The 24050-nt window shown below is 48.8% G+C and overlaps 1 protein-coding gene across 8 annotated transcripts in view; it reads left to right on the top strand.

Annotated features, from left to right (window-relative positions):
- ppfia2 (PTPRF interacting protein alpha 2) overlaps positions 1–24050 on the top strand; it is a 511344-nt gene that overhangs the window by 404588 nt on the left and 82706 nt on the right. For all 8 annotated transcript variants that reach the window (XM_038781072.1, XM_038781076.1, XM_038781071.1 and 5 more), the window contains 5 exons: positions 3547–3767; positions 13907–14147; positions 14558–14587; positions 15133–15260; positions 15845–16020. In XM_038781072.1, coding sequence (XP_038637000.1) covers positions 3547–3767; positions 13907–14147; positions 14558–14587; positions 15133–15260; positions 15845–16020 — 796 coding nt within the window. The remainder of the gene's footprint in view (positions 1–3546; positions 3768–13906; positions 14148–14557; positions 14588–15132; positions 15261–15844; positions 16021–24050) is intronic.

The raw sequence follows: 24050 nt of genomic DNA, 5'->3' as shown, positions 1-24050 counted from the left end.
CCCCATCGTGGACCCCCGACCAGCGACTGCCCCAGGCCAGCGCCGAGCGGCCACCCACCCACTATGGAGCGCGTCTGGGAGGACCTCCTGCCAGTGGGAGGTCGGGAGATTCCTGGACCGTAGGGTCAGTAGGACGGTCTTCCAGACTGTCGCGTTCTCCCTCTCCACCTGCCCGTTTCCCCTGGGGTTATAGCTGGTAGTCCTGCTTGAGGCGATGCCCTTGTCGAGCAGATACTGATGCAGCTCGTCGTTCATGAAGGACGAACCCCTGTCGCTGTGTACATAGCTGGGGAAGCCGAACAGGGTGAAGACACTGTGCAGGGCTCTGATGACTGCATGGGAGGTCATATCGGGGCAGGGGATAGCAAACGGGAAGCGGGAGAAAGGGCCGGGAAGCCTTTACCAAGTTGGCCTTGTCTGGTCTATAGAAGTGCAGTTTGCACTCCGCGCAATCCCTGGTGATGGCTTTTACCTCCTTGGTGGAGAAAGGCAGATTGCGGGCCTTGATGTAGTCGGCGAGCCGGGTGACCCCCGGGTGGCAGAGGCCATTGTGGATAGCCTGTAATCGGTCGTCTTGTGCGCTGGCGCATGTGCCGCGGGACAGGGCATCTGGGGGCTCGTTGAGATTCCCCGGCCGATATATGATGTCATAATTATAGGTGGAGAGTTCGATCGCCCAGTACCGCATATTCTCCACGGTGGACCTGAAGTCTGCATACCACCAGCTCCCAATCCGCCCGGAGGACCGCCACTACATGGCGTTCGAGGCAGATGGCCGCCTCTTCCATTTCCTCCGGGTCCCCTTTGACATTACAAATGGGGTTTCGGTGTTCCAACGAGCGATGGACCGAATGGTGGACCAGTACGGGCTGCGGGCCACGTTTCCATACCTGGATAACGTCACCGCCTGCGGCCATGACCAGCAGGACCACGATGCCAACCTCCACCGATTTCTCAAAACCGCCCAGAAACTCAATCTCACCTACAATAAGGAGAAATGCGTTTTCCGCACTACCAGACTAGCCATCCTCGGCTATGTCGTGGAAAAAGGAGTCCTGGGCCCCGACCCTGACCATATGCGCCCCTCCTACAGCTCCCTCTCCCTCATTGACCCAGGGCCCTCAAGAGGTGCCTGGGATTCTTCTCCTATTACGCCCAGTGGGTTCCCCAGCATGCGGACAAAGCCTGCCCACTATTTAAGACCACACTCTTCCCATTGTCAGCAGAGGCCTGCCAGGCCTTCAACTGCATCAAGGAGGACATCGCCAAAGCTACCATGCGAGAGGTGGATGAATCCGTCCCCTTCCAGGTGGAGAGTGATGCCTCAGAGGTCGCTCTCGCCTTACTCTGAACCAGGCAGGGAGACCAGTAGCTTTCTTCTCCCGAACCCTCTCCGCTTCAGAACTTCCGAAACTCCTCAGTCGAAAAAGAAACTCAAGCCATTGTGGAAGCCGTATGGCATTGGAGGCACTCCCTCACAGGTAGCAGGTTTACCCTCATCACCGACCAGAGATCGGTTGTCTTCATGTTCGACAACTCGCAAAGGGGCAAAATAAAATACGATAAAATCTTGAGGTGGAGGATCGAACTCTCCACCTATAATTATGACATCATATATCGGCTGGGGAAGCTCAACGAGCCCCCAGATGCCCTGTCCCGCGGCACATGCGCCAGCGCACAAGACGACCGATTACAGGCTATCCACAATGACCTCTGCCACCCGGGGGTCACCCGACTCACCAACTACATCAAGGCCCGCAATCTGCCTTTCTCCACCGAGGTGTTAAAAGCCATCACCAGGGATTGCCCGATCTGCGCAGAATGCAAACCGCACTTCTATAGACCAGACAAGGCCCACTTGGTAAAGGCTTCCCGGCCCTTTGAACGCCTGAGCATCGATTTCAAAGGGCCACTCCCCTCGACCAATCGAAATGTGTACTTGCTCAACGTAATAGACAAATTCTCCCGCTTCCCGTTTGCTATCCCCTGCCCCAATATGACCTCCCATACAGTCATCAGAGCTCTGCACAGTGTCTTCACCCTGTTCGGCTTCCCCAGCTACGTACACAGCGACAGGGGTTCGTCCTTCATGAGCGACGAGCTGCGTCAGTACCTGCTCGACAAGGGCATCGCCTCAAGCAGGACTAGCAGCTATAACCCCAGGGGAAACGTGCAGGTGGAAGACCGTCCTACTGACCCTACGGTCCAGGAATCTCCCGACCTCCCACTGGCAGGAGGTCCCCCTCGATGCGCTCCATGCAATTAGGTCCCTCCTGTGCACTGCCACTAACCAGACCCCTCATGAGCGATTATTGTTTTCCCTAGGGGCACCATCACGGGGGCTTCGCTCCCATCTTGTTTGAGGACACCGGGCCCGGTTCTCCTCCGGAAACACGTCCGGACACATAAAACTGACCCACTAGTAGAAAGGGTACTACTGCTACACTCAAACCCACACTACGCCTTTATTGAACACCCTGACGGCCGTCAGGACACCGTTTCCCTCCGGGACCTAGCGGCCGCAGGATCCACCACCACCACCATCACTGCCAAGGTAGCCCTCACACTACACCCCACCCGACGCCCCATGCCCTGCGCCTCCACGCCTACAGGTTCCTGCGCCCCTCTTCGCCCGTCGCACCGGTCAGGAACAAAGCTCTGAATGAACCACCCCCGGAGTCCACCCTCAGATCCACATCGCCCGTCACCACTCAGCCATCCGAGGAGGCTGCAACCCCAGTGCTCTGCCGATCCCAAAGGACGACTCGGCCACTGGACCGGCTCAACCTGTAGACCTGTCACCCCCGCCGGACTTGATTTACAGGGGGTGAATGTGGTGAATGTACATTGCGTTATTCACACTGTATAGTATTGTGTCCTTGTGGGCTCTGTCTGTGAGCCGTTGCACGGCTCTGCCCACAGGGGGAGATGAGGAGCTTGTAAGGGCTCCACCCTTGGCTCCGCCATGGCCCCTCCCACTACCGGAAGTATAAAGTGCTGCAGCCCTGTGAGTCTGCCCTCAGTTCTTCTGGTCACAGGCAGGCTCAGTTGTAAGTCTATTAAAGCCACAGTTTACTTCCTATCATGTCTCGAGTGAATTGATGGTCACATCAGACATGTAGCCTCATTCAGAGTTTTAAATATAGGACACCCCACCCCCCAACCAACCACCCACCCACCCACCCACTCCTGGGAGTGGATTGAAATATTTTACGATGTTGGAAGTTAGTGAGAAATTCTGTTATCTTAGAAAATATATGCTTTTGGAAAGGTGCAAGATATAATAAAAGGGATAAAATTAAGTTAATGTAAAAATATTAACTGGTTATTGTCTAGCTTTTCATTTAATTTATGCTTTCTGCAGTGACTGAAATGGCAAAATGAGAGGGTTATGGAATATTCAGGTCATCCACCAAACAACTATAGTGGAAGATCATAAATGGTATTCATACCATTTCACCAAAATATCTGCTGATCTTCTCTGAATTTGTGGTTGATTATCAAGAGAACCATTGTGGAAATTTGTCTCTTCTTTTCTGATTTCAGATACAGACACTTGGTGATAAAGATTGGACCAGAACTCAACATATTGGTATGCTGAGCAGCCATCAATTTGAGAGTGACACTGAAATGTCTGATATCGATGATGATGACAGGGAAACCATATTTAGTTCCATGGATCTTCTTTCACCCAGTGGGCACTCTGATGCTCAGACTCTTGCCATGATGCTACAAGAACAGCTTGATGCCATTAACAATGAAATAAGGTGAGTGGTGTTCTTTGGTCTCTAAGGCATGATATATTAGAATAAGGAAATATGCCCGTCACTTCCGAGCTCTAGGGGGTTGTTTCTAGGACATAGCCCCAAAGATGCACTACCTCAGGGGACATTGATAATAAGGACAGGGAGTTCAAGGGTTGAGGATACTTTGATGGGAGGGAAAGTTTGGGTATTGGGATGACATCATTGAGAGGTTTCCCTGGGGAGGGGGAGGCACCGATAGGGGCAGCAGAGACGTCAGGGGCTGGTGTGGGCATCAAAGAGGCTGCCTGGAGAAATTGGGGGTTGAGGATAAAATTGATGAGGGGAAGTTCCAGGTAAGGATTCCACAGCAACTGCCTGGGAGGAGATATCTTCCCATGGGCACTTGCTCTGCACTAGGAATTCTTTGGGAATCATCCAAAAATTGTGATTTTCACAAGCATTGGATCGTTCCAACTGTGATATGTCAATAGTTATCCAGAAAATGTAGAAGTATTAAAACCACTTATAGCTTCTGGTTAACTGGTACACCAGCCACACCCACCACCCACAAGACTCCCTTGTACCCCTGAGCCACAGAGGACTCCCACCAGCTCCCTGACTACTCTCTTCTCCCCTCTGCAGACATCCATGTGACACACTCACTACCCCATGAGATCCAGAAAACCTCCAAGGGATCCGACCCCCACCTGCACAGAACCTCCCCAACAACCCCCGGCATGGGATTTCCCAAACCTCCACCCAAGCCTAACCTAACCTGACCCCCGCCCCACAAGGCCTAGCCCAATCCTACCGACCTTCCTCCTTTCCACATGCCCCAAGAGCCATGCCAATCTGACCAGACTACACTTCCACTCTCCCCCAAATGCCCAGGCAGAGTCCCACATGCCACCACTGCTCACCTCCACAAGTACTCTACACCCCAACCCGCACCCCCCCACCCCTTCTCCATGGAGAAACGTGACCAGATTCACCCCCAACCCCAACAAGGTCCGACCTGACACCTCCACACCATAAGACCGACCCAAACTACCCCATCCTTAAGGCCCGACACAACCTCATCTGGCCCAGTCTAACCGTTCCGAGGACCCAACCCCTCGTCCGCCTCAATTCCTATCAACATATCTTATACATTTGTCAAATAACTTTTAAACTGGCTGGACCTTCAGACTTCCCTGGTCCATGGCAGCCAGTTCTGGAAATAAAGGGTTCATGACTTATGTTGATCTATTGCCCTAGTTTCTGGGCCTTGGGGTCATGCTGCACTGCCCAGATTTTGCCTAGCTTGATTCAAAATGTCAGACAAGATAGGATTGGATGGATTTTCAGGTAAGGATTTCTGCGTGAAGTGGCTATGCGACTCAATTGCCACTCCATCGGAAGTTACGGAACTATCTTAAAAGAGGCTGATTACAACAGGCCACATGTGGGTGCTCCCTGGACAAATGGAAACCCCAGAGTGCACGGGCCCGACCTCATTGGGAGAACAGTGTCCATGGCCATTTTGGACGGCCCCCTAACAAAGGGAAACCCCGGAGTGCAGGGGCGCGTCCACCAGGTAAGTATGGTTGATCCCACAGGAGTGGGGGAACAAAACACTGCATCAGGATAGTCATCTGGAACGTCAGGAGACTTAACAGTCCTCGCCCAACTGAAAAGTTTTGAAGCCAACATAGTTTTCCTCCAAGAGACGCACCCGAGAGAGAAGGATCCACTGCGGATAAGGAAGTGCTGGGTCAGAAAGACCTATCATTCGTGCTATGGGTCGAGGGCCAGGGGGTAGCCATACTGCGAAATAAGAAGACAGTGCTTACTGCAACGAGGGTGGTTATGGACCCAGGGGGACAATATGTCATGGTCAGCGGTGTCCTGGACAACTAGGAAGACACGGAGTTTATAAAAGAGACCATGGCAGAAATCCCTGACATAGATACGCACTGACTAATCAGGGTGGGGGGCTTTAACTGTAAAAGGAATCTCTGACAGACCAGTTGAATCCCATAACAGGAAAATCCTCCAACATGGTGAAAGAACTCGGCACATTCATGTAGCAGAAGGGGGCTGTGGACCCAAGGCTACCCAGGGGAGAAGGAGTTCTCCTTCTCCCAAGTACACAATGTATATTCACGGATCGACTTCTTTGTAGTGTGGAAATCAGTGCTTCCACGGCTAGTAAGAGAGGAATATTCCATGATTGTAATCTGCGGCCGAGGCCTCCAACCATAGAGCTGATAGGCAGGGAGGAAAAAGTTATAAGTGAACTTCGGCCTGCTCTCCACCAGGAAAGCAGTGCATCAACTGCGCCAGGCTCGGGGGACCCTGAACGAACACGGAGACAAAGCCAGCTGCCTGCTGGCTCACCAGCTGAGAAAGCAGGCAGGCAAGAGGGAAATAGCCCAGAGTAGGGCAGCAGAGGCAAACTAATAGCGGAGTGGAAAATGTTAACAAAGCTTTCAAAACCTTCTTCCGGGGCTGTACACCTCCGAGCCCCAAGCAGGGGACTTCAGGATGAGGCAGTTCCTCAATGGACTGGACCTGCCAGTCACGGGGGAGGATAGGAGATGGGGCCTGGAACAACGCTTGAATTGGGCAAAGTCATGAAGAGTATTAATTCCATGCAGGCAAGGAAGGGGCCAGGACCAGACGGTTTCCCGGTGGACTTCTACAAAGAATTTGCAAGGGCACTGGCCCCACACTTGCAGGAGATGTTCATAGATTCACTAGCGAGGGGCACAAGCCTCAATCTCGCTGATACTCAAGAAAGACAAAGACCCAACTGAATGCGGGTCTTACAGACCCAACTCACTGCCAAACGCAGATGCGAAAATACTGGCCAAGATCCCAGCCAAGAGGCTGGAGGACTGCGTACCAGACGTGGTAGTAAAAGACCTAACGGGTTTTGTCAAGGGTAGACAGCTAACATCAAACATCAGGCGCCTGCTCAAAGTGATTACGATTCCATCCGAGGAGAGAACACCCGAGGTGATCATCTCCCTGTATGCAGAAAAGACCTTCGACAAAGTGGAATGGAAGTACCTCACAGAGGTACGGAGCGATTCAGGCTTGGAGCAAGGTTCACTGCCTGGGTGAAATTCCTGTACAGCGCTCCCACAGTGAGCATATGGACAAATACCACCAGCTCTAAGTACTTCCAGTTGCACAGATGCAGAAGGCAGGGATGCCCCTTGTCCCCGCTGCTGTTCGCCCTAGCGATCGAACCACTGGCAATCGCACTTTGGGCGGCAAAGAATTGGAAGGGGATCAGGAGAGGAGACCGAGAGCACAGAGCCTCGCTCTATGCGGATGACCTGCTCCTCTACATCTTGGACAGAGCAGCATGGAAGAAAACATGGCGCTCTTGATAGGGTTTGGAGCCTTCTTGGGGTACAAACTCAACCTGAGCAAAAGCGAGATCTTCCCAGTGAATCCACAAAGGGGAGGGGCAGAGCTGGAGGTAATGCCATTTAAACAGGCCCAACACAAATTCCGCTACCTGGGGATCCACAAATGGAACCTGACCAGCCTGATGCAGAAGTAAAAAAAGGACCTACAGAGATGAAGCACACTCCCACTCTCCCTGGCAGGGAGGGTGCAGACGATCAAGATGAACGTACTCCCCAGGTTCCTCTTCCTGTTCAGATTCATCCCTATCTACATCCCTAAGGCCTTTTTCAACTTGCAAGAAAAACTGATCATGGCATTTGTGTGTTTGAACGCAAGGATCCCAAAAAGAGTACTGCAGAAAGCGAGAACCATGGGAGACTAGCCCTCCCAAACACTGGACAGCAACCGCAGAGAGGGTATAGGGGTTATAAAAGAACCAGAAGCTGAGTGGAAGCTGATGGAGGAAGGCTCCTGCAGAGGTACCTTCCTCCAGGCCCTAGCCACGGCGGCACTTCCATCCCCACCGAATGAATACTCAGCGAGCCCAGTGGTGATAGCAACACTCCGGTCATGGAACTAGCTGCGACAACACTTCGGGCTAACCAAAATGTCCGACAAGGCACCCATCTGCAACGAACACAGATTCACGCCCACGACAATGGACGCCCCCTGCAAAAGATGGAGAGAGAATGGGGGAGACGCTGACAGTTAAGGACGTCTACACTGACAACAGACTGACAACACTCAAGGAACTAACAGAGAAGTTCCAGCTGACGGGGGTGGGGGGGGGGGGGGGGGATGAACTATTGGTCAAAAGCTTTAAAAACACTTTTTTTCATTTACGGGATGTGGGCGTCGCTGGTTAGGTCAGCATTTATTGCCCATCCCTAGTTGCCCTTCACAAAATGGTGGTGAGCTGCATTGTTGAACCGCTGCTGTCCTTGAGGTGTAGGGAGGGAGTTCCACGATGTTGCCCCAGCGACAGTGAATGAACGACGATATATTTCCAAGTCAGGTTGCTGAGTGACTTGGAGGACAACCTCCAGGTGGTGGGGTCCCCCGGTGTCTGCCGCTCTTGTCTTTCCAGATGGTAGTGGTTATGGGTTTGGAAGGTACTGTCTAAGGAACCTTGGTGAATTACTGCAGTGCATCTTGTAGATGGTACATATGGCTGCCGCCACTGTTTGTCGATGGTGGAGGGTTTGAATTTTTGTGGAAGGGAGATCAATCAAGCGGGCTGCTTTGTCCTGAATGGTGTCCAGCTTCTTGACTGTTGTTGAGCTGCACTCATCCAGGCAAGTGAAGAATATTCCATTACATTCCTGACTTGTACCTTGTAGATGGTGGACCGGCTTGGGGGTTCAGGAGGTGAGTTACTCGACTTTGACCTGCCCTGGTAGCCCCAGTATTAATGTGGCTAGTCCAGTTCAGTTTCTCGTCAATGGTAACCCATAGGATGTTGATTGTGGGGGGTTCGGCTATGCTAATGCCATTTAATGTCAAGGGGCGATGGTTAGATCCTCTCTTGTAGGAGATGGTCATTGCCTGGCACTTGTGTGGCGCAAATGTAACTTGCCAATTGTCAGCCCAAGTCTGGATATTGTTCAGGTCTTGTTGAATTTGGACATGGACTGCTTAATTATCTGAGAAGTTATGAATGGTGCTGAACATTGTGCAGTCATCCGCAACATCCCCACTTTTGACCTTATGATGGAAGGGAGGTCATTGATGAAGCAGCTGAAGATGGTCGGGAGTAGGACACTACCCTGAATTGTGACGAGGATGCAGGGATCCTACAGCAAGATCTGGACAGGTTGGGCAAGTGGGCAAACCAATGGCAGATGCAGTATAATTTGGATCAGTGTGAGGTTATTCATTTTGGAAGCAAAAGCAGGAAGGCAGATTACTACCTGAATGGTTATAAATTGCGAGAGGGGTGTGTGCAGCGGGACCTGGGTGTCCTTGTACACCATTCGCTGAAGGTAAGCATGGAGGTGCAGCAGGCGGTAAAGAAGGCTATGGTCTTTTGGTCTTCATTGAGAGAGGCTTTGAGTATAGAAGCAGGGATATGTTGCAATTGTACAGGGCCTTGATGAGGCCACACTTGGAGTATTGTGTGCAGTTTTGGTCTCCTTCTCTGAAGAAGGATGTTCTTGCTCTCGAGGGAATGCAGTGAAGTTTTACCAGACTGATTCGAGGGATGGCGGGACTGTCATATGAGGAGAGAATAACTAGGTTGGGATTGTTCTCGCTGGAGTTCAGAAGAATGAGGGGGGATCTCATAGAGACTTATAAAATTCTAACAGGACCAGACAGGGTAGATGCAGGGAAGATGTTACCAATGATGGGTGTGTCCAGGACCAGGGGTCACAGCCTGAGGATTCAGGGTAAACCATTTTGGACAGAGATAAGGAGACATTTCTTCATAGAGTGGCGAGCCTGTGGAATTCATCACCATAGGAAGTAGTTGATGCTAAAACTTTGAATATATTCAAGAGGCGGCTGGATGTAGCACTTGGGGAGAATGGGATCAAAGGCTATGGGGAGAAAGCAGGATTAGGCTATTGAGTTGGATGATCAGCCATGATCGCGATGAGTGGCGGAGCAGGCTCGAAAGGCCAAAAGGCCTCCTCCTGCTCCTATCTTTGATGTATCTATGTATGTACCCTGAGGAATTCCTGCAGTACCATCCTGGAGCTGAGTTGATCGACCTCCAACCACCACAACCATAAAACATGGAACAGTACAGCACAGTACAGACCCTTTGGCCCACAATGTTGTGCCGGCCATTTATGCTAATCTAAGATTAAGTTAACCTACACCCCTTCAATTTACTGCTGTCCATGTGCCTGTCCAAGAGTCACTTAAATGTCCCTAATGACTCTGACTCCACCACCTCTGCTGTCAGAGCATTCCATGCACTCCCCACTCTCTGTGTAAAGAACCTACCTCTAACATCTCCCCTATACCTTCCTCCAATCACCTTAAAATTATGTTCCCTCGTGACAGTCATTTCCGCCCTGGGGAAAAGTCTCTGGCTATCCACTCTATCCATGCCTCTCATCACCTTGTACATCTCTTATCAAGTCACTTCTCTTCCTTCTTCGTTCCAGTGAGAAAAGCCCTAATTCCCTCAACCTTTCTTCATAAGGCATGCCCTTCAGTCCAGGCAGCATCCTGGTAAATCTCCTCTGCACCCTCTCCAAACCATCCACATCCTTCCTATAATGAGGCAACCAGAACTGGACACAATATTCCAAGTGTGGTCTAACCAGGGTTTTATAAAGCTGCAGCAAAACCTCATGGCTCTTAAACTCAGTCCCCCTGTTAATGAAAGCCAACACACCGTATGCCTTCTTAACAACCCTATCAACTTGGGATCTATGTATGCGAACCCCAAGATCCCTATGTTCCTCCACACTTCCAAGAATGCTGCCTTTAACCCTGTATTCAGCATTCAAATTCAACCTTCCAAAATGAATCACTTCACATTTATCGAGGTTGAACTCCATCTGCCACTTCTCAGCCCAGCTCGGCATCATGTGAATGTCCTGATGTAACCTGTAACAGCCCTCGACACTATCTACAACTCCACCAACCTTTGTGTCATTGGCAAACTTACTAACCCACCCTTCCACTTCCTCATCCAAGTCATTTATAAAAACCACAAAGAGCAGAGGTTCCAGAACAGATCCCTGTGGGACACCAGTTGTTACCGACCTCCAGGCAGAATACTTTCCATCCACCACCGCCTGCTGTCTTCTTTTGGCCAGCGAATTTTGTATCCAGACAGCCAAATTTCCCTGTATCCCATGCCCCCTAACTTTCTGAATGAGCCTACCATGGGGACCCTTGTCAAATGCCTTGCTGAAATCCATAGACACCACATCCACTGCCCGACCTTCATCAATGTGTCTCGTCACATCCTCAAAAAATTTTATGAGGCTTGTGAGGCATGACCTGCCCCTCACAAAGCCATGCTGACTACCATTAATCAAACTATCTTTTTCAAAATAATCATAAATCCTATCTCTCAGAATCCTTTTCAATATTTTGCTCACCACAGATAGGGGTCCAGGTCTGTAATTCTCAGGGATTTCCCAATTCCCTTTCTTGAACAGGGGAACAACATTCACCTCCCTCCAACCATCCGGTACTACTCCAGTGGAGAGTGAGGATGCAAAGATCACCAATGGCACAGCAATCTCCTCCCTCGCTTCCCGTAGTAACCTTGGGTATATTCCATCAGGCCCAGGGGACTTATCTATCCTGATGCTTTTCAAAATTTCCAGCACATCCTCCTTCTTAATATCAACCTGTTCGAGTCTATTAACCTAGTTCACGCTGTTCTCCTGAGCAACAAGGTCCCTCTCTCCAGTGAATACTGAAGAACAATATTAATTTAGGGCCCCCCCCTATCTCCTCAGACTCTAGGCACAAATTCCCCCCACTATCCCTGATCGGCCCGACTCTCACTCTGATCATCCTCTTATTTTTCATATAAGTGTCGAACGCCTTGAGGTTTTCCCTAATCCTTCCTGCCAGGGCTTTTTCATGACCCCTTCAAGCTCTCCAAAGTCTATTTTTGACTTCTTTCCTGTCTACCTTGTAACTCTCTAGAGCCTGGACACCCCGTCTGACAGAGAAGCATGAATCTCCTGTGCCCAGCCTGTCAGTTTACTTTGCATGGGTTATGTCCTCATTTACCTCAACTGCTCCATTTGCATTGCTATTTTCTCAAATGCCATGAAGAAAGTCTCGACATCCTTAACCTCAAATTTTGGTAGGGCCTGTATATGTTAAAACATATCCCCACTATGATTTGGACAGGAAGGGTTACTCCTTCCTCTTGACTTTCCTCAACTACTTTGTTTAACTCCAACCTTTTCAGTTGATATTCTCTATCTCTCTTTCTCTCTTTCTCCTTTTCCCTTGCTTCCCTTGCGAATAGTTCCACATCAAGTTTTGTCATTTCAATTTTCTTTTGAAAAGCCCTTTTCCCGCATCTCAATTTCTCTTTCTCGCATGTCCATTTTTAAACATACCCTCTCATGCTCGAACTGGAACTGAATTCTCTCAGGTTTGGGATCCTCACCAGAAATTGCTTCTGATGCTACACTACCTGGACTACTTGCTCATGTGCTCTCCTGTGTTTCTAACAGACCCAAACGCGCAACGAATACATCTATATTTCTGCCTTCTTAGCTTTAACCAGCACCTCTGCTTTTAATTCACTTGCCAATTCAATCAACTTGTCTTTTCTAAGCCCTTGTAAATAAACCAAAGGCAAGTCCTCCACCTGCAGAAAGGCTTTAGAGGCTTCCAGAGCCATCCTGTTCTGCCATTAGAAACCTGATGCCACTTTAAAATATACTGGGCGGATTCTCCGAAATGGAGGCAGAGTGTCCGCGCCGTCGTGAACACTGTAGCGTTTCACAACTGCGCGAAACGGGCGTGGGCACTACCATTTCTGGCTCCCACAGGGGGCCAGCACGGCACTGGAGTGGTTCACGCTGCTCCAGCCTCCCTTCCCGGCGCCAATTGGGTGCCGCGCCAACCCGCACATGTGCAGTGCCGTCGTGCCAACCCGCGCATGCGCACGGGACTTCCTCAATACGCCGGCCCCGACATGGCGCGGGTGTTCAGGGGCCGGTCGCGTAACGAAATGGGGCCGGGGTTGGAGAGGCCGGCCCACAATCGGTGGACCCCCATCGCGGGCCAGACCCCATCAGAGCCCCCCCCTGGTGAAGGAGCCCCCCCCCCCCCCCCCCCCCCCCCCCCCCACAGACCGCCCCCCGACCCTGCGCGCAGAGTTCCCGCTGGTTGCGAGCAGGAGTGGTCAGCACCTGCGGGAGTCTTCCGTTTCCGCTTGGCCCATCAAGACTGGAGAATCGGCGGCCCTGCCACGGACAGCGGCCCGCGACCAGTGCCGTGCCGGCGCAAATGGCGCCGATTCTCCGCTCCTCGGAAAATCGCAGGGCGGCGTGGCGCGGTTGCAGCGATTCTCCGGCCCGGCGCGGGGCTCGGAGAATCCCGCCCCTTGTACCCCAAATTGTCGCTGTCTACTGTTCCAAAGATCCCAGGAATGGGCTCCCAAACTATGTCAAACACCTTGGACTAGTGCGCAGTTAATTCCGGCTCCACTTGGCCCAGTCTCAACACAAGTGAAATTAGATTTTATTTAAAATACCCAAGGTCCTTAGTTGAATCCAACAACTACAGTCACCATGTTTGTAACTTTACAATTCAAGTAACCTTTTTTATGTACGGTAGTATAATTAAACAGACAGAAAATGTAACTGACTGCCTACTACCTCTTCCCACTCCCCCCCCCCCTCCCCCCCCACCCCCCACAACTTCCCCCACTGTCTGCACACACGCACACACAGAAACAACACGGGGGGAAAGGGGAAAATAATAAATTAAAATAGATGGTAACAAAGGAGATAAACAGGAAGGACTCTTACACCATGTATGGAAGTCTCAAACCAAGCTTTAGGGATAGCATGACAAAGCTTGTGAGTCCATCATATGACGAATAATGAGTATAAACCCACATTATAGCTTTGTGGCACAGTATATTGATAATTTTATTGAACTTTGCTTTGAGCCACTTTTATGGCATTTTAATGAATTTGAAATGTCTCTTAGAACTAATAATGGCACTTCCAACTGCAAGCACATATGATCTAAACGCAGATGTGAAAGCACAGAAGTGCATGATTCTTTTTGAATTCAAACCATTATGGATCTTTCAGGTTAATTCAGGAAGAAAAAGAGTCAACGGAACTTCGTGCTGAGGAAATTGCAAATCGAGTCGGTAGTGTTAGCCTTGAAGGTCTAAATTTGGCGAGAATGCATCCAGCAAGATCTATTACAGGCTCTGTCACTGCTTCATCGTTAGCTAGCTCTTCCCCTCCTATCAGTGGACACTCAACACCAAAATTCAGAGCACGTAGCCCTGCCCGGGACATTGATCGTATGGGCATCATGACATTGGTGAGTTTAAGGAAACCTAGGGCAATGGGTTATTTCTATTTTTTTCTTTCAAATATTAACAAATGTCTCAATAATGCTACTGACTATATTTAAAATGAAATATTCATGTGCATAGGAGGTAATCTGCAGATAAATATTTTGTATTTAAAATTTTTACATCACAGAAAGCATGGGCCATCATCATAGTTCAAGCTTAACATAGAGACTTACATGATATTTTTGAATGGAAAGTATTGGAGTCTAGGTCCCCAAGCATATTCGAAATTCTGGTTATAAACATCTCTGTTGGTTTGTTCTGTATGAGACATGGTAACCTCTTATTCAAAGTCAAATTAGAAAATGAAATAATATTTAAATTGGCAATCTGCCGTTCTGTTTAATTTCTGTCTTTACTCTTTTGCGAACATCAGCCTAGTGATCTCAGGAAACATCGGAGAAAGGTAATTATGTTGACAACGTTCCATGATAACAGTAGATTTTAGGCTTCTTTGTTCTTTGAGAAATCGGTTTAAAACCTTGAAGGCGTTTTCCTAACTTATTAAGCAATTTTTTGTTTAATATTGCTGAACATATTATTTTCAGATTAATTGTTGTTATGCCTAAATAAATAAGTGCTTATTAGTAAATTTCATGTCATATTTAACAGTACTTTTAGAAATAATTATTATTAAAACTGTAATTTAGAAATATTATTAAAACATATGAATATAGTGACGTTTAAATAACTTCAGCATTTATTATGGGTGGGATTTTCCCGCTCTTCTTGCCGGTGGGATCTTCAGGTCCTGCAGAAGGAGACCCCCAGCGGAAATTTCCCCAGCGGAGTGACGGATGAGCCACACAAAATGCCAAAGACATCAGCGGGATCTTCTGATCCTGCCAGCCGCCAATGGCAAGCCGCCTCGCCCACGGAAAACATGCTTTGAGGAGGTTGGAAAATGCTGCCCTATGTGTTTAACGCTAGACATTTTCCTACTTATTCCAGATTGCAGCTGTGCAAGAAGAAGGTCGTGAAGATAAAGCCACAATAAAATGTGAAACATCACCTCCATCAACGCCAAGACCAGTAAGAATGACGCACACACTTCCCTCCTACCATGATGATGTACGGAGGTAAGTCCATCTGGGACCTACGCCCAAGACATACTTAGAAAGTTGCATTGATAGGTGTACCGATGATATTTAAAAAAGTGCATCATTAGTTTATCAATAAATTTTCCATCAGGATAAGGATAGTTCACAGAGGTGTTACATTACCTCTAGTCGGGAACTATTTTGGCAAATCTAGATTTTCCTCTTCATGGAAGGCTATTTTTGGGTTAAACCTTTTGAGACCTTCTTGTAAATTGTTCTTCTTCCTTGCACTGAACTTAGTTTAAGAGATCAGTTTAGAAAATTAAGCATGCAATAATGAATTGTTCTTGACAGATTTCTTTTTAACTTTTTAAAAGTATCAGGGAAAATTTGTAATTTGAAATTTTCTTGGTAATCTCATGTATTTTTCATGACATACCACATGATTATCTCATGATTTATAACAATTTTGGTTAGTGATCCATTAATTTATATATTTTTGCTGAAATAATTTTGTTTTATGCTGAAGAAATTATCAGCAAAAATGTGTGAAGAATCATTTATTAAAGGTTGAATGAGAAGAAATAACATGAAATGTCAACTTCTGAATTGATCCTTTACAGTTTTTCAGCATCAATAGAAGCCGAAATGGGCAACTATAGCAGTACTAGTAGCCAGGACTCACTCCATAAAGCACAAAAGAAGAAAGGAATCAAATCCTCTATAGGTCGTTTATTTGGCAAAAGAGAGAAAGGGCGGCTAGTACATCTTGGCAAAGACCATTTGGCCTCAGTACAAGGTTAGCAACCTGTCTATCAATAGTGAGTTTGCTATAGTGGATTAATAGTTTTTTCAATTTATAAAATAACTTTACATATACATTTTGTTTTCATTTTAACTAATTTTCTTTCGAACTAATTTGCTGCGTTTGTGGTGTTTGATGCTGTCGCTTTTAGTTTTTGAGGAATAAGCTAATAAATGAGAACATTTTCAAAAGTTCCCTTTAAACTATTCATTCTAAGTGAGAAATAGGAGATGTTTATTGTTAGGATACAAGTGAAATAAAGCCTGAATTAAAATTAATTCTGTTTGGTTCTATATCTCCTCAGCAAGGAGAAACCTGAAAACAGTATTCCTGTCTAAAAAGCTCTCAAATAATACTGAAAGCTAATCAAGTGAATTTAATATTTTAATATTTTTCACAAAGTAGAGAGAAATTGTTCCATGGCCTTCCTACTGGGTAATTCTAATGTGAAATTGCTGAATCCCCCCCCCCCCCCCCCACTATCAACATCCTGGTCCGTACCATTGACCAGAAACTGAACTGGATTAGTCATATACATACTGTGGCTACAAGAGCAAGGAAGAGACTTTGAAGCCTGCGGGAGGAACTAATCTCCCAACTCCCCAAAGTCTGTCCACCATCTACAAGGCACAAGTCAGGAGTTCGATGTAATACTCTCCCCTTCCCTGGATGAGTTCATCTCCAACAACACTCAAGAAGCTCAACGCCATCTAGAACAGCACCCCGCTTCATTGGTACCCTTCCACAAACATTCACTGCCTCCACCACCGACAAACTGTGGCAGCAATGTGAACCACCTGCAAGATGCACTGCAGGAACTCACTAAAGGTCTTAGGCAGCACCTTCCAAACCCAGGACTGATACCATCCAGAAGGACAAAGGCAGCAGATACCTGGGAGCACCACCACCTGGAGGTTCCCCTCCAAAGTCATTCACCATCTTGATTGGAAATATATTGCTGTCCCTTCACTGTGACTGAACCAAAATCCTGTAACTCCCTCTTTAACAGCACTGTACATCTACCTACACCTCAGCAACTGCAGTGGTTCAAGAAGGTAGTTCCACACCAACTTCTCAAGGGAAGCTAAGGATGCGCAATAAATGTTGGCCTAGGTAGCGACACCAATATCTCGTAAACCCTATTTTCAACCATAGCTCGTAAAACGCGATGCAAAATATTGTTAAACTATTTCTGCCTTACCTGTGTTCGATTGGATTTGGATTTATTGTCATGTGTATGAGGTATAGTGAGAGTATTTTTCTGTGTACAGACCAGACAGATCATTCTATACATGAAAAACATAGGACATGAAATAGATACACAATGTAAATACATAGACATTGGGTGAAGCATACAGAGTGTAGTACTATTCAGTAGAGAAGATGCGTGGAGATATCAGTTCAGTCCATAAGAGGGTCATTCAGGAGTCTGGTAACAGTGGGGAAGAAGCTGTTTTTGAATCTGTTAGTACATGTTCTCAGACATTAGGCACACACTGCCTAATGGAAGAGGTTGGAAGAGAGAATAACCAAGGTAGGAGGGATCTTTGATCTGTTGTCCGCTTTCCCACATTGGCAGGAGGTGTAGACAAAGTCAATGGATAGGAGGCAGTTTGCGTGTTGGACTGGGCTGTGTTCACGATTCTCTGTAGTTTCTTAAGGTCTTGGGTCTAACATTTGCCATTCCAGGCCGTAATACAGCCAGATAGGATGCTTTCTATTTTCTATGGTGCATCTTTAAAAATTGGTAAGGTTTAATGTGGACATGCCGAATTTCCTTAGTTTCCTGAGGAAGTATAGGTGCTGATGTGCTTTCCTGGTTGTAGCTTCGACGTGAGTGGACCAGGATAGATGTGTACACCTAGGAATTTGAAGCTGTCAACCATCTTCACCTCAGCACCATTGATGCAGACAAGGGTGTGTATAATAATTTGCTTCCTGAAGTCAGTGACGAGCTCCTTGGTTTTGCTGACTTGAGGGAGAGATTGTTGTCGTTACATCCTGCCACTAGGTTCTCTATCTCCCTTCTGTACTCCAACTCATCATTGTTCAAGATACGACCCATTATGGTCCCTCCTCCCCTCACTGCACCAGCCCTGTCATTTTTCCCTGATGTACCATCAATTACCACGAGACGAGAATGGTGGAACAATTGAGGCTTTATTGAACAAGATGTTGTGCCTCCTGTAGCTGGAACCAGAATGGCTGCAGCGCAGGAGAGCACACACTTTTATACGCCGCCTGTTGGACGGAGCCAGCAGGCAGGGATTTACCATCGTACCTCTAATATACGGGCAGTGGTGTAATACATATAATATACCACAAGTGGTGTTCACCACACTCGCTTCACTGCACCAACCCTGTCCCTCCTCCCTTCACAGCACCAGCCCTGTCCCTCCTCCCTTCACAGCACCAGCCCTGTCCCTCCTCCCTTCACTGCCCAAGCCCTGTCCCTCCTCCCTCACTGCACCAGCCCTGTCCCTCCTCCCTTCACAGCACCAATCCTGTCCCTCCTCCCTTCACAGCACCAACCCTGTCCCTCCTCCTTTCACAGCCCCAGCCCTGTCCCTCCTCCCTTCACAGCACCAGCCCTGTCCCTCCTCCCTTCACAGCACCAGCCCTGTCCCTCCTCCCTTCACAGCACCAACCCTGTCCCTCCTCCCTTCACAGCACCAGCCCTGTCCGTCCTCCCTTCACTGCACCAGCCCTGTCCCTCCTCTGTTCACAGCACCAGCCCTGTCCATCCTCCCTTCACTGCACCAACCCTGTCCCTCCTTCCTTCACTGCACCAACCCTGTCTGTCCTCCCTTCACTGCACCAGCCACGTCCATCCTTCCTTCACAGCCCCAACCCTGTCCCTCCTCCCTTCACTGCACCAGCCCTGTCCCTCCTCCATTCACTGCACCAACGCTATCCCTTCTCCCTTCACTTCATACCACCATCCCAGCTCCACCTCTCAGAGGGTCCCAGTAGCATCTCTAAAGGGTGTTGGCCTAGGGCAGGCAGTGTGAGCGGGTCTTGTCCATGGGACTGATGTTGATGACGACTCGCTATGAGGTGAACTTTGGTGCTTCTCATCGTTTGACTAAGTCTGAGTCCTGCCTTCAAGATCACATTCCACCGTCCGCCTGGGTGATCTCTGCATGTGTGCTGGCCATTCTATCTCGCAGGCCCATATATCTTTTGGGGGTGTGGGGGGTGGTTATGGAGATGGTGAGCTGGATAAGCTGTCCTACAAAGACGGCCGCAAACCTGGCCCAATTCCCTGCCACCTCCAAGGCTGACCCCAGGTGGAATGTTCAAGTGTCTGGGGCCCTGCCCCGTGCCATCCTCCAACACCTAAACCTACAACCTCCCACCCGGCTCACCCTTTACACCCAGTCCAACCCATCCCTCACACCTTTCAGACAGTGGATTGAGGCAGATCGAATGTTAGTGAAAAGGTGTTTCATTGGGACTATGTACATTTGTTGTTCTCTGACCCCTACCTCCAGCCTATGTGTTGCACCACCTTGACTGGTGTCTAACTTTTTTATCTTACATGCTGTAATGCTCCTTCTGGGTGTGACTCCAAACAGCCCATCAGACATGGCCTGCTGCATATTTCGCCCTCTGACCTAAGATGCTTCTGGCAGCTGTCCTCTGGAGGGCCTGGCCCAGGATGGGCCGGGCCGACTTTTGGCTGTCACAGGTGACGAGGTGCCAACCTGTTCTGCCCTCTGCCCATGAGATGCTCCCATGTCAGGTGGGGGATTCCAAATCATTGAGGTGTTCCAGAAACTCCACTGCGGGAGACACCGGCATGGGCCCCATGACCACCTCCTCCCTCAGGGTGCTCGATAGCCTGCGGTTTACTCCATGGGATGGAAATGAGGCCGGAGTGAACTCCAGAGGGTCCACTGTCACCTGCTCCTGCCAGCCCTGGAGACCCACACTCATCTGAACTAGGGTCTCAACCATGGAGCCATGTCCCTCAATGAAGAGCTAGCCATCAAGTGTACAGTGTGCCCCAAGCCTGGGAAGTCTTGACCCATGGTTGTGACTTTTTGACCTCAGGCTTCTACCTCGAATGCTGTCTATTCAGTGTTGGACTGGGTACCATGCATCGTTGGCACAATCTCCTGCACCTGAAGGCGGTTGGACTCCTCCAGCTGCACCTGCAGGCACTGGAAAGATGCTGTCACCCTATTCTGTAAATCCTGGCCCTGCGTCTTCATATCCATCAGTGATGGGATCATACCTTCCAGCTGCGATATCTGTGCGGACTGCAGCTGCTTCCTGGAATCGGACGGCCCTCCGACTGTCAGCCCCCTTGAGTCTTCCTACCTCCACATGATGTGCTGCTGCATGTGTGACATTTGCACCAGAAAGTGACCCAGGAGCCTCTTCACTGAAATGACACACTGAGATGATAGTCTTTGCGATGGTGGATGTCTTGAAGTGCAGTGCATGTGACAAATGTGATGAGAAGTCAGTGTCTTCCCTGGACTGGTGCTCCGGGGTATGCTGAGGATGTGGCTGGGAGCAAGGTACCCCAGCGGGCCGACATCACCTGATGGCAAGAAAAAAGACAAGACACATTGTGTGATCTTGGGAAGAAGTGGTCTGGGGGAGAGGGATGACTCACTTGCTATTGGGACATTACACTGCATTGGGAGCTCAATTGCTTCTCGAATGTCGACCTCTGCATCTGAAATGGTCCTCTCCTGCACCTCCCCGGCTACTCCATCGCCCTCTGCTCCACGGCGGTTAGAGCCCAAAGGCCAGGATGCCCCCTCCGGTCTTCTTCTGCTCTCATCTATTATGGCTCCCATTTCCCTGGGGACACATAAAGGATACAGTGAGATACATGGAGTCAAGTTACAGGAGGGACAGGGGCGTGATCTGTGGCTGGTATCCTCTTTGGCCAGGTGCGTCTGGCCAAACAGGACAATACAGGTGTTGGGGTTTGCTGCAGGGTGGGATATGAGGGAAACGCAGGCAAGTGCTTTTTGATTAGCCTCCAGGGGAGTGGATGTGTGATGTGAGGAGTGAGCAACGGGATTGATGCCAAGGAAACAGAGATGGTGACCAACCCGAGCTGCCCTAAGGAGGTCATTCGGCTTCTTTCTGCATTGCATTGCATGTCAGTCCACTTGATGAAGCTGGCAGCACTGACTGCTTCAGCCACCTCTGCCCAAGTATAGCGAGTTCGAGCCTCCTGCCCTCCCTGGGGAAGAGGGTGTCCCGCCTCGCCTCCACTGCATCCAGCGCCCCATTCTGACTATTGTCCAAAGATGTGCAGGTTAGGTGGATTGGTCATGCTAAATTGTCTTTTAGTGTCCAACAGGTTATGTCGGGTTACTGGGTTACGGGGATAGGGTGAAGGCATGGGCTTAAGGTGCTCTTTTCAAGGGCTGGCGCAGACTAGGTGGGCCGAATGTCCTCCTTTTACACCGTTGCTTCTTGGATTTTCGTGGCTGGAATAAGAGTGTGTGGGGATTGGAGTGCTTATAAGCAGCTTGACAAGCTCTCCAGCACCAATTCCAGGCCCTGCGAATCAGACGCTAGCCGGAATGAGAATTTCTCTTGATTCACATGGGCAGAATGTTGCCCATTTAAAAAAAAAATTTAGAGTACCCAATTCATTTTTTTCCAATTAAGGGGCAATTTAGCATGGCCATTCGACCTAGCCTGCACATCTTTGGGTTGTGGGAGCAAAACCCACGCAAACACGGGGAGAATGTGCAAACTCCACACGGACAGTGACCCAGAGCCGGGATCGAACCTGGGACCTCGGCATCGTGAGGCAGCAGGGCACCACGGTGCAGCTGTGCTGCCCATATTAACATGTCCTGAATTGCTCCAAAAATAGTGATCCCAATGCGGACCTGAGCCGCACACAATTCAGCTCCCAACATTACTTATGTGCCACCTTAACCCCACCCCTTGCCCTTTATGTCACCACTCACAGTCCATGGTCCTCATACCTCCCATGATCCCTCAATACCTCCTCATATCCTCTTTTATAGAATTTACAGTGAAGAAAGAGGCCATTCAGCCCATCGAGCCTGCACTGGCTCTTTGAAAGAGCACCCTAACCAAGGTCCACACCTCCACCTTATCCCCATAATCCAGTAACCTCACCCAACACTAAGGGCAATTTTAGACACTAAGGGCAATTTAGCATGGCCAATCCACCTAACCTGCACATCTTTGGACTGTGGGAGGAAACCGGAGCACCCGGAGGAAACCCACGCACACACGGGGAGGACGTGCAGACTCCGCACAGATAGTGACCCAAGCTGGAATCGAACCTGGGACCCTGGAGCTGTGAAGCAATTGTGCTATCCACAATGCTACCGTGCTGCCCCTTTGTCCCCTCCATGTCTCCCCATGCCCCATCCATCTCAGATCCCCTATGCCATCCTATTCTCCCAAATCCCCATGTAGTCAGAGGCCATACCAAAGACAGATGATGTTATTAGGGGCAGCAGGGTAGCATGGTGGTTAGCATAAATGCTTCACAGCTCCAGGGTCCCAGGTTCGATTCCCGGCTGGGTCACTGTCTGTGTGGAGTCTGCACGTCCTCCCCCTGTGTGCGTGGGTTTCCTCCGGGTGCTCCGGTTTCCTCCCACAGTCCAAAGATGTGCGGGTTAGGTGGATTGGCCATGCTAAATTGCCCGTAGTGTCCTAATAAAAAGTAGGGTTAAGGGGGAGGTTTGTTGGGTTACGGGTATAGGGTGAATACGTGGGTTTGAGTAGGGTGATCATGGCTCGGCACAACATTGAGGGCCGAGGGGCCTGTTCTGTGCTGTACTGTTCTATGTTCTATTACAACCTCTTTAATCTTCCAACTGACCTACTGCGCAGCTATGATAATAGATCACCTGCTGAGCGACGTACTCCAACATATTTTGGAAGTCGACCATGTATTCATAACAGCCACACCACAGCTGTCAAATTATTAGATTGCAGCTCCAGGACCTTGAAATGGAAAGAACCGAAGTTGTTACATTTTGAAGCAGATTGTTGACCAACGGAAAGGAGCAAGCAGGTGATTAGATTTTGTTGAACGTAGTAACAGAATTCAGGATGAGTGGTGAAGTCAAAATAAGACACAGAACCATTCTGTACCAAGAAAGTTTGTTCAGTCTCATACCTCTCCTCCAACATCCGTGTTCCATCTATTCCCTAATTGTGATCAAAGTACTTAATTAAGCATTGCCCTTCAACAACGGATCTTTACAAAATACAATTAATATACTATTAACAAGCAAGGCCATTTTTTCAAAGTAAAAGATATATATGGGCATTAAATCTCAGCAATAAACATGGCAGTGGAGCTTCCCAGCACAATATTTCTACAGTTTTGAATGCATATGGCACTTTCTCCGTTAAGAAAATTACTGTAATATGTGTCAATACTCACACAATGCTTGTCAATGCACTGGCCAGTTACCTTTGCAGGACAGAGCCCTCTCATGAATCACTATTAAAGCATATCTACATTGTATCACAATATACATTTGAAGGTGTGAAGACATTTTACACTTGTTAGAATGTTTCAGCAGAAGTCACAAATTCTCCAAGGAGGAGTGTTCTGGGGCTTCAGAATCTGCAACAGCGCACAAGAATAGCATACAGGAGGAAATACATTTTAACTGTGGTCTTCACAATGCAGAGCCCAAACTCGGAAGGTGTGCATGTGTATTTTCCAGCGAAGGCCTCCCCAACCCTCAAAAGGACCACATAAAAATGATGCGGAGTCAGAAAGGCAAAGGAAATCGATGTTTCCTGCATAAAAACCTTTCTGCGTTTTGCGAGCCGATTCCTGCCTCCATGAGGAGATGAAAATCAGGCCCTGTGTTTCAAACATGAATCCTTGGATAAACTGTCGGTCGTCCTCATCTGCATTATCTTAGTTTTTTTTATAAATTTAGAGTACCCAATTCATTTTTTCCAATTAAGGGGCAATTTAGCGTGGTCAATCCACCTACCTGCACATCTTTGGGTTGTGGGGGCAAAACCCACGAAAACACGGG

Source organism: Scyliorhinus canicula, chromosome 20 (genome assembly GCF_902713615.1).
Source record: "Scyliorhinus canicula chromosome 20, sScyCan1.1, whole genome shotgun sequence".
In the NCBI taxonomy this organism is placed as follows: domain Eukaryota; kingdom Metazoa; phylum Chordata; class Chondrichthyes; order Carcharhiniformes; family Scyliorhinidae; genus Scyliorhinus; species Scyliorhinus canicula.
The sequence above is the reverse complement of the archived record's forward strand: the minus strand, read 5'-3'. Positions and strand labels throughout refer to the sequence as shown.